This window comes from Orycteropus afer, unplaced genomic scaffold, assembly GCF_000298275.1.
Source record: "Orycteropus afer afer isolate SDZICR_OR568_19922 unplaced genomic scaffold, OryAfe1.0 scaffold00080, whole genome shotgun sequence".
In the NCBI taxonomy this organism is placed as follows: domain Eukaryota; kingdom Metazoa; phylum Chordata; class Mammalia; order Tubulidentata; family Orycteropodidae; genus Orycteropus; species Orycteropus afer.
In genome coordinates, this window is record NW_006921667.1 from 10,594,485 (window position 1) to 10,603,351 (window position 8,867).

The 8,867-nt window shown below is 51.6% G+C and overlaps 1 protein-coding gene across 1 annotated transcript; it reads right to left on the reverse strand.

Moving 5' to 3' along the window:
• Positions 1-579: 579 nt before the first annotated feature.
• Positions 580-8,544, reverse strand: ALDH3A1 (aldehyde dehydrogenase 3 family member A1). Its single transcript, XM_007941495.1, has 10 exons — positions 8,383-8,544; positions 6,295-6,526; positions 5,340-5,425; positions 4,829-5,037; positions 3,267-3,384; positions 2,747-2,888; positions 2,004-2,170; positions 1,452-1,551; positions 870-1,000; positions 580-615 (listed from the first exon to the last, which is right to left on the reverse strand). The coding sequence occupies exons 1-10, from the start codon at positions 8,542-8,544 to the stop codon at positions 580-582; spliced, it is 1,383 nt and encodes a 460-aa protein (XP_007939686.1).
• Between the last annotated feature and the right edge of the window lie 323 nt (positions 8,545-8,867).

The window sequence follows — 8,867 nt, forward strand, 5'->3', positions numbered from 1 at the left end:
TTGACTGCTAACCAGAAGGCTGGCGGTGCAAACTCACCAGCCACTCCTCGGAAGGAAGATGGGGCAATCTACTTCCATAGTGATACTGCCTTGGAAACCCAAGGAGGGGTTGCTATGAGTTGGGGCCGACTCAATGGCACATAACAACAGTGAAGCTGATATCCCAAAGTCCAAATGGAAGGAAAACATCACCCATTGCCATTGTCTCCTCCTGTGAGGACACTGTGGCTAATGGGAAGCTTTGGGGAGGGGTTCACTGGTTTGTCAATCAAACCAGGTGAGGCAGTTGGATAGGAGAGGTGGAGGCAGAGCTACAAAAAAAAGTGTGCTCACACACTGATCCACTGATTAGAAATATTTTATTGGTCTCTATACATAAGGACTTTGGGTGGCATAGTGGGTAAAGCACTTAGCTGCTAAACAGAAGTTCAGTGGTTCAAACCCACCAGCTGCTCCACAGGATGAAGATGAACAATCTACTTCCATAAAGATTTACAGCCTTGGAAACCCAGTGAAGGTCACTATGAGTTGGAATTGACTCGATGGCAGTAGGTTTATCTGCCTAGCAAGGGGGCAGGGTCATGGAGAGGGGAGATCCAGGACCCATGCAGGATCCTGGTGGTGGAGGTCAGGGGAGTCAGAGTACATGCACAGATTGGCGGGGAGCTGGGGCTGGGGAGCAGTGTGAAGGTCTCCCACACTCACAGGGGAGCTCCAGTGGGAAGCTGAGGCATTCAGGCAGGCAGGCAAAAGGCTCCTCTTTAGTGGCGGCTCACTTATAAGGAAGGTCATAGAGGGGGAGTAAGTCTGAGGCCAGCCCTTACTTTGCTGGACCAGTGGTTCCCATCTAACCATCCCCCACCACTCACCTTAGATGGAGTTGGTGGGTATCTGGCTTTCTGGGCCTTATCATTCAGCAGAGGCCTCACCAGGCAAGAGCGGCGGTGGGAGAATGTCTCGAAGCTCTTCTTGCCATGGTAGGAGCCCATGCCGCTGTACCCTATGAGAGGAATGGCTCAGGGCCCATATGGCCTGAGAACCCTGGGCCACGGTCCTGTCCCTCAAGGCCCTACCCACAGCCCATCCACCTACCTCAACCCAGCTACAAACTTCATGAGCCCCTGCTGTAGGCCTCCCTCATTGTCTGATCCCCCAGGATGTCCACCGTGTTGTCCATGCTGAGACAACAGGAGAATCACCCTCTTAGGGCCTTCATGAAATGGATCTGATGCACTAGGTGATGTTTAAGGACCTTCTAGAGTTCCAAGATTAAATGTGGCTGATTATTTAGCAGAGTCAGAGTCCCAAACAGGAGAGGTCTGTAGGCATCTATGACTTCCGCCTGCTCCAGCATCTCCTGCATTCCTCAGGTGAAGTGTGCCTGGCCCTGGTAGGCTGCTCCAGGACACCTAGAGGAAGCAGGCAGGCAATGGGCTCAGTCACAGACTTACCAACACCCCCAAAGGGCAACGAATGTACAGTGATGTGGACGATGACGTCATTGGCTGTCACCCCACCACTGGAGGTCTCTGCAATCATCTTCTTAATCACCTGCAACACAGACCCAGGCCCTTGTCTCAGTCTCCTGCTCTATGACACCCAGGCCTCCTTCCCCTCCCTGTCTAGGCAAGCCCTAGAGCCCCAAGGCCACAGCCATAGTCTCCTGATATCCTTAGGTGTCCCACTCTCAGTGCCAGGAGGAAATAATAGCAACAGTTTCCATGAACTGGTTTAGTCTGTTTCCTCTAAACTTTCACAGGGCACTGTATCTTATAAGCACTCTCATGTTGGTTATCTCAATCAATGCTCACTACAACCTTTCAGGTGGGTATTATTGTCCTGATTTTAGCAAGGATAAGAAAGAAGCTCAGAAAGGCTAAGAGACTTTCCAGGTCACACAGCCAGTGAGCAGTGATGCAGGATTTGAGCCCAGGGCTGTCGCCCTGGATCCTATGCGTGCTGGGCCTGGGAGTCCCAGTCTCTAGAAGGAGCCCCAGGCCCACCTGGTTGTTGTGGGAGAATACATAGAGAGCCAAGGGCTTCTCCCGCTGGTTGATGAACTGGATGGCTTCGTCTAGGCTGCGCACACACACAATGGGCAACACTGGCCCAAAGATCTCCTCTTGCATCACTGGGGACTGGGGGTCCACGTCCATAAGGATGGTTGGGGCTGAGGTGGGAACAAGCAGCAGGGTGCAGTCCTTTCAGCCCACTAGCAAGTCTGAGGATCTAGAAATCTCCCTTCAACTCTCCTACAGCTTCAGAGGCCTAGAGAGAGGTTCTTCTCATGGCTCATCCCTAGGGCCCATCCCAGCAGACATGGGGTACACTATAGAGTAACCTGTATCCAGGGAAGCAGAGAGCCCTGAGTGCTGCAGCTCTTCAGTTTCCCTGGAAAACTGGGGACCAAAGGGGGATAATCTCATGCCCCTACAGGCCCAGGCACTGGGGTCCCCATGGCTTGGCACACCTGGAGTTCTGTGGCCTCTGCTGTCCCATCTCTCACAGATGCTGCGGAGTGTCCCCTGTCCAGGGTACCTTGTGGGGAAAGGGGCTTCTGGGACTGGAGAGGGGCTTCTGGAGGCTGTACTCAGCTCCTGCCTGCTGTGAGCCCCAAACCTCCCCACAATGGGATCATTATCTGTTTGTCAGGTGTCTGTACTCACTTGGTATAAACTTGCCGGGGACCCTGGCAGCCCAGCTTGGCAGGGGGAGCAGCAGAGCTTTTCAAGGCAAGGGCACCTACCTATGTAGTGGGCAGCTGGATCCCCGGTGCCCCCAAGAGCGATTTTCTGGCCCTCTATTAGGCCCATCACCCTCTCAAAGTGAAGGGAATTGATGATTTTCCCGTAATCTCGGGACTTCTGGGCATCTTCCCCATAGAACTCCTGTTGAGAAGAGGATCAGATGTGATACTGGAATGAAAACTGTACAGACATTCTGCTCCCAATTATGTTAGGAAAAAGCACATTAATATATACATATACATAGGAAAAAACAAGAGAATGCACTAAAATATCAGCAGTTATTATCTTTGGGAGGTGGGATTTCGGGTGGAGGTTTTCTACTTTATATCCTTTATATTTAAAAAATATTTTCTAAGTTATCTACCATGAGTATATATTACTTTTATGCTCAGAAAACAAAACAAAACAAAAACACATTTTTTGAAGTCCTGCAAGTCAGTAGTGACACCATGGTCACTTACTCCTCAGGGCCTCCCCTTCACATACCAGCTCTCAGCACCTCCATGAGCCCACACTCACTTTCAGGCACTTTTTGATCTTCTCCACGATTTGGCCCTGGATAGAGGGGTCACAGAGGATGTAATCCGGGGCTACACAGGTCTGCCCGCTGTTCATGAATTTTCCCCAGGTGATGCGCCTGTGAAAACCACAGATCAGATTATATCCTGTAAAGAAGTTCCCAATAGCAGGCATCCTACTTTGGTCAAATTCAAGGCACAACAGGCTCAGCACTAGAGGGCACTCCTCGTCAGCAGAAGCCTACAACCAGTTGCTGCCTCGTCTATCCTGACTCATTGGAGACCTCAAGTGTGTCAGGATAGAACTGTGCCTGATAGAGTTGGTTATTATTATTATTAACTTTTAAGTGTGATTTGGGTGAAAGTTTACAGAATAAGTTGGAAAAAGTTGTTCATGCACATTTTGTTTCGTGAAGTTGATTACAATTCCTCGATGTAACAGCCCTCTTCCCACTTCCTTCCTGTGATTACCATTTTCCTTTGCCTTTCTTTCCTATCATTCCTGCCTTCTGAGCTTTATGGCTGGGTAAATGCTGCCCTTTGATCTCTTATGTTCAATTGTTCTAAGAAGTGCATACCTTCCTGATGTTACTGTTCACCTCTGTAGGCCTATCTATTGTCTGGCTGAAAGCTGAGCCAAGGGAGTGGGTTCAGTTCTGGGCCTGAAGGGTGACATAGTCCACAAAGACATTGTTCTACATTCTATTTTGGTGAATAGTGACTAGGGTCTTAAAACCTTGTAGTGGCCTTCTAAAGTTCCTCATAGGATTTTCAAGGGCTGATTTTTCAGGTGTAAATAGCTAGTCCTTTCTTCTGAAGCACCTGTAGGTGGACTCACACCTCTAACCTTTCAGTCACCAGCTAAGTCCGTTAACCATTTGCACCACCCAAAGACCCCAGCAGAAGCCTGGAGGTGTGATCTGTTTGCTGCGAGGCATCCCTAAATATCCTACTTACTTTTAGACATGAAGCCAACCCCTGAGCAGCTCATGGGTCTTCTGGAGCCCCATCAGTGGCCTGGAGGGGAATCTCTGGGAGTGTCCTTTGTCATCCCTGCACACTTGGGTGGCAGTCCTACAGTCCAGCCTCCTGCCCAGGCAGCCACTAGCAAGAAGAAACCTTTTCCTGGCTCAATGGCAGGATAGTCACACTCTCAGAGCCCTATACAGCCACGAGTCACCCAACCCTCAGGTCCACAACACATGGAGTATGGTACAAATGCGAGCAATGGTGACCCTTGCCTTCTGTCCTCCTGCTCTCCAGACCTCAGATTACCTACCTGCCCCAAGCTAGAGGGCTAGACTCAACATCTCGCAACCTTGTCCATCCCATGAATGTCCCAGCCTGCTTTTCCTCCAGTCTTCAAGGGGCTGCTCTCTCAGTTTGGGCACCTCCTCCCCAGTGATGCCTACTCAGTGCTCAGAACTCAGCCTAGACCTCTCCTTGCAGGAAGCCTTCCCAGACACCTTATGACATGGTACCTCTCCATGAGGGTGGGAAGATACCTGTGTCATTCAGAGCGGGACATGTCATTGGATGAAATGGACAGCCTAAGCCCCTCACCTGCAGGCGATGTCCAAATCACAGTCCTTGTCCACATAGCAGGGGCTCTTTCCTCCCAGCTCTAGTGTCACAGGGGTCAGGTGTTTGGCAGCGGCTGTCATGACAATCTTCCCCACACCTGTGCTTCCTGTGTACAAGATGTGGTCAAACCTCTCCTTGAGCACCTCCGTGGTCTCAGGGACACCCCCGTTGATCACTGGGTATAAATCCTTTGGTGTTGAGGAGAGAAGAAAGGGGCAGAAAAGGTTATAGTCTTTTTTCATCCCTGTACACTTGGGTGGGAGTCCTACAGCCCAGCCTCCTGCTCAGGCAGCCACTAGCAAGAAGAACCCCTCTCCTGGTTCAATGGCGGTCTTCAGTGCTGTTCATCCCAGTGGGAGAAGGCAACTGCTAGGGGCTGTTCTTGTCCCCATCCTAAGACTCACCCCTAGCTGCAAGAATTCACTCATTTTCAGTCCCTAAAGACCTAGACCCAAATATGGCTATGCTTGAGCGCTGGAGAGCAGTTCACCTTGTCCAGGTACTGAGGAATGATGGTGGCCAGCAGGCATGCCATGTTATCACTCAGCTCCGAAGGCTTGAGAACCACCGCATTCCCTGCAGAACACATGGCATCATGGCTACCCTATCAGAACATTGCCCCTCCCAGTGCCCAAGCCTGGAGCCTCTACTCCATCTTCTTCATCCTCAGTGAGTGGACAGGAGAGTGGCTCATTTCTTGGGCACACAAGGGGCACACTGAACCCACACATGGCTCAACTGTACCGTCTGTCCCTCATCAGTAGCCCAGATTTTAGAGAGAAAGAAGGAAAAAGGAGTAAGAGGAGCTTGAGGACTAGTTGAGATAGCCACTTGGCATGGATGTGATTCCTACTCATGGTGACTCCACGTGAGCATGCACTCCATAACATTTTCAGTGGCTATGATCTTTTGGTAGCATAGTGCCTAAGGCACTTGACTGCTAACCAGAAGGCTGGCGGTTCAAACCCACCAGCCACTCCTCGGAAGGAAGACTGCCTCGGAAACCCAAGGAGGGGTCGCTATGAGTCGGGGCTGACTCGATGGCAAACAACAACAACAACAACATGATCTTTTGGAAGTAGATCACCAGGCCTTTCTTCCAAGATACCTTGGTATGGATTCAACCTGCAAACATTCAGTTAGTAGTCAAGCACTTATTTGTTTGCACCATGCAAGGATACCCTGATAAATATCTCTTGAGAGCAGCCCTTGTTCTCAAACACATAGTCAGGGAGAAGCAGGCAGTGAGGACAGTCATCCCTTTGTGTCCTCAGGCAAAAAGAGGCTCAATAGTTTGGTCCTCTCAGCTCCCTGTGAAAGGCAGAGTTCCTCAAATCACTATTTTACCTCAGGCCCTGTCTTCTAGCAGTCTGAGATCCTGTCTCCCTTCACAATTGGGTGTGGTAATCCCACAATGCCCCCTCCCCAGAACAGATCCCTGGCACCTGCAGCAATGGCGCCCACCATGGGCTGGATGGTGAGGTTGAATGGGTAGTTCCAGGTGCCAATGATGAGGACCACACCCAGGGGTTCTGAGTGGATGTAGAGCTCATCTTGAAGGGCCTGGGGAGTCTTCTCCACAGGCTCATCTGCTGCCCACTCAGGGAGCTTCTTGATCATTAAATCAATCTCCTCCACGACATACACCACCTCCTCATAGTAGGCATTCCATTCATTCTACAAAAGAGAGCACCACATGAGCTTGCCAGCTCTGAGTGGAGGCCTGCAACCAGGGGGTGCCGGGCAGCAAGTGGGAGTCATTCAGGTTTAGCTGTGAGTCCTGAGGCCTTGAATAAACTGCTTAATCTCTCCTAATCTCAGGCTTCCAATTTACAAAATGGGAATATCACCTGCATCCTGTGAAGCTGCTGAATGGGTGCTTGGGGCAGTGCTGGCATGCCCAGCTGGTGCCAGGGATGGGAGCTGTTTGCCCTGGGTGCCCAGCCCAGGATAGGGCAAGGAAGGAATCCAGGGAGCAGAGCTGAAAATTAGTAATTGGGTTAGTGGATCCATGAGAGTACCTTTTCTGCTAGTGTTGGGGACCCAGGCAGATTTGGACATGTTGAATTTGAGGAGGAAGCAGTAAATGATGTGGCAGCTGGGGTTTGGTTTGGGCAGTGGGTCATTAGTGAGTGGTGGGAACCAGCCAATTCATGGTCCAGGGACAGTTAAGAGTCTTGTACCTTAACACTTGTACCCCGGCAGGGGCCCTGAGATCTCTGAAGAAGTGGGTAGAGGAGAGAGAGGCTGCAAGGAGAGTCAGGAGAAAGTCAAAGAGACATTGATGTCCAGGTGGCTGAAGGAGGATAATCTTAGGCCTCCCCAGACACAGTGAAGGTGGGAGTGAGCCACCTGGGAGGTCAAGCAAGACTGGAGCCTGGGGCCTCCTGGTGTAGGGGGAGACACCAGTGTGCAGAAGTGAGGAGAGGAGAAGTGGGGAGAGCTCTGAGGCATACAGCTCTTTCATGCAGTTTGGATGCAAAGAACAAGAGAGAGAAGTTGCAGAGTCAGCAGAGTGGGTTTTGGTTTTAAGAGAAAAAGTCTTGAGAAATTATTCACACACACACACACACACACACACACATATAAACCAAACAAAATCAGACAGACTGCCATTGAGTGTGATCTGACTCATAGCGACCCTTCCTTGGGTTTCCGAGGCAGGATCACTAGGGAAGTAGATTGCCCAACCTTCCTTCAAGGAGAGGCTGGTGGGTTTGAATCGCCAGCCTTCTGGTTAGCAGTCAAATGTCTAAGGCTCCGCTCAGCGCTCTCGCTCGCGCTCTCTCTCTCTCTCTCTCTGTCTCTCAGCAAAAAGCATGGTAGTTGGGGGGTTGAAGGCCCTGAGACGGTGGGGAATGGTCTCCAAGTTCTGGGACCCAGAAGGGACACCTCCAAGGCAGGATAGGGGAAGAGGCAGATCCTGACAAGGTGAGGGCAGCCAGGTGATGACTTGTGAATTTGGAGGCACCTGATTTTGCTCAGGGCGAGGAGACACAGGGAACTTGAGGGAACTGGGGAAGGATGAAGGATCGAGGGCAGTCGTGGAGGGTGGACGCAGGCCCTCTGGGGTGGCAGGCTGTCTGCTGTTTCCTGGGGTGGAGAACCACGTATGAGGAGACAGGAAGTTTTGGGCGTCATGTGGCAGAAGATAGCTGAAATGGCTAGATTGACGCTCCAGGCTGGATAGAAAGGAAGTGGAGTCAGGAGGCAATAGTAGGCAGATGAAGGAAAAGAGAAGCCTGCGGCGGGAGATATGGGGTGTGACCGGGCATTGACAGGGAAAAAAGCAGCAGGTAAGGGGGAGGGGCGGCTCCGGAAGCATTGCGAGCTTTTTGTCAGCTGCTCCAAGTCGCTACTTGGACTTTCTGAGCTGCATTTTCTCCATCTATAAAATGGCTTATGTAAAGCGCTTCGCAGAGAGCAGTGGGATGACAGCCGAGTGGACCCTCCCGCTATGGTGCACCGAAGCCCCCCAACCTCCGCGCACGGGTACTGGCGGGGTACGGGAGGTGGTCTTTGAGGTGAAGCACCTTCTTGAGGTCGGCGCCCAGTGCCTCAGCGATGTCCTTTTCACGCTCCTTGATCATACGCTGCAGCGCCTCCAACTGCTGCATCCGAAACTGCAGCGGGCGCGTCTTGCCAGAGTTGAAGGCTGCTCTGGCACGCTTCACTGCGTCTCTGATTTTACTCATGGTGTCTGGGGAAGGAGAACACCGTGGAGTGCGTCTCTGGCCCTGGACTGCAGTCCGGCGCCCCGCACTGTCCCGTCCCACCACTTCCAGCACCTAGAGCAGCCCCTCTCTGCTCCTTGGCTGTGGTCCTCTAGATTAAGGGGCCTGAGGAAAATGGTACTCCTGCCAGTTCCCCTTTGCTGCCTCTGCCTTCTCAGCTCCCTATCTCAAATGTCCTGGCTTTTCCGGGGGTCCTGATACCCTCCTGAACAGATGATAAATTCGTTCCTATGATCCAAAGTCCTGTTCCCAATGGTGGGGTTCTCTGCAGCGAGCTGGCATGT

Bases quoted from the DNA above. Each gene is read 5' to 3' on its own strand.
- ALDH3A1 (XM_007941495.1), bottom strand. From the start codon at position 8,544: ATGAGTAAAATCAGAGACGCAGTGAAGCGTGCCAGAGCAGCCTTCAAC. The intron at 6,527-8,382 runs GTGCTTCACCTC...TCTCTTTTGTAG, and splicing joins TGGGCGCCGACCTCAAGAAG to AATGAATGGAATGCCTACTA. The intron at 2,889-3,266 runs GTGAGTGTGGGC...TCTTCTCAACAG, and splicing joins AGATCAAAAAGTGCCTGAAA to GAGTTCTATGGGGAAGATGC.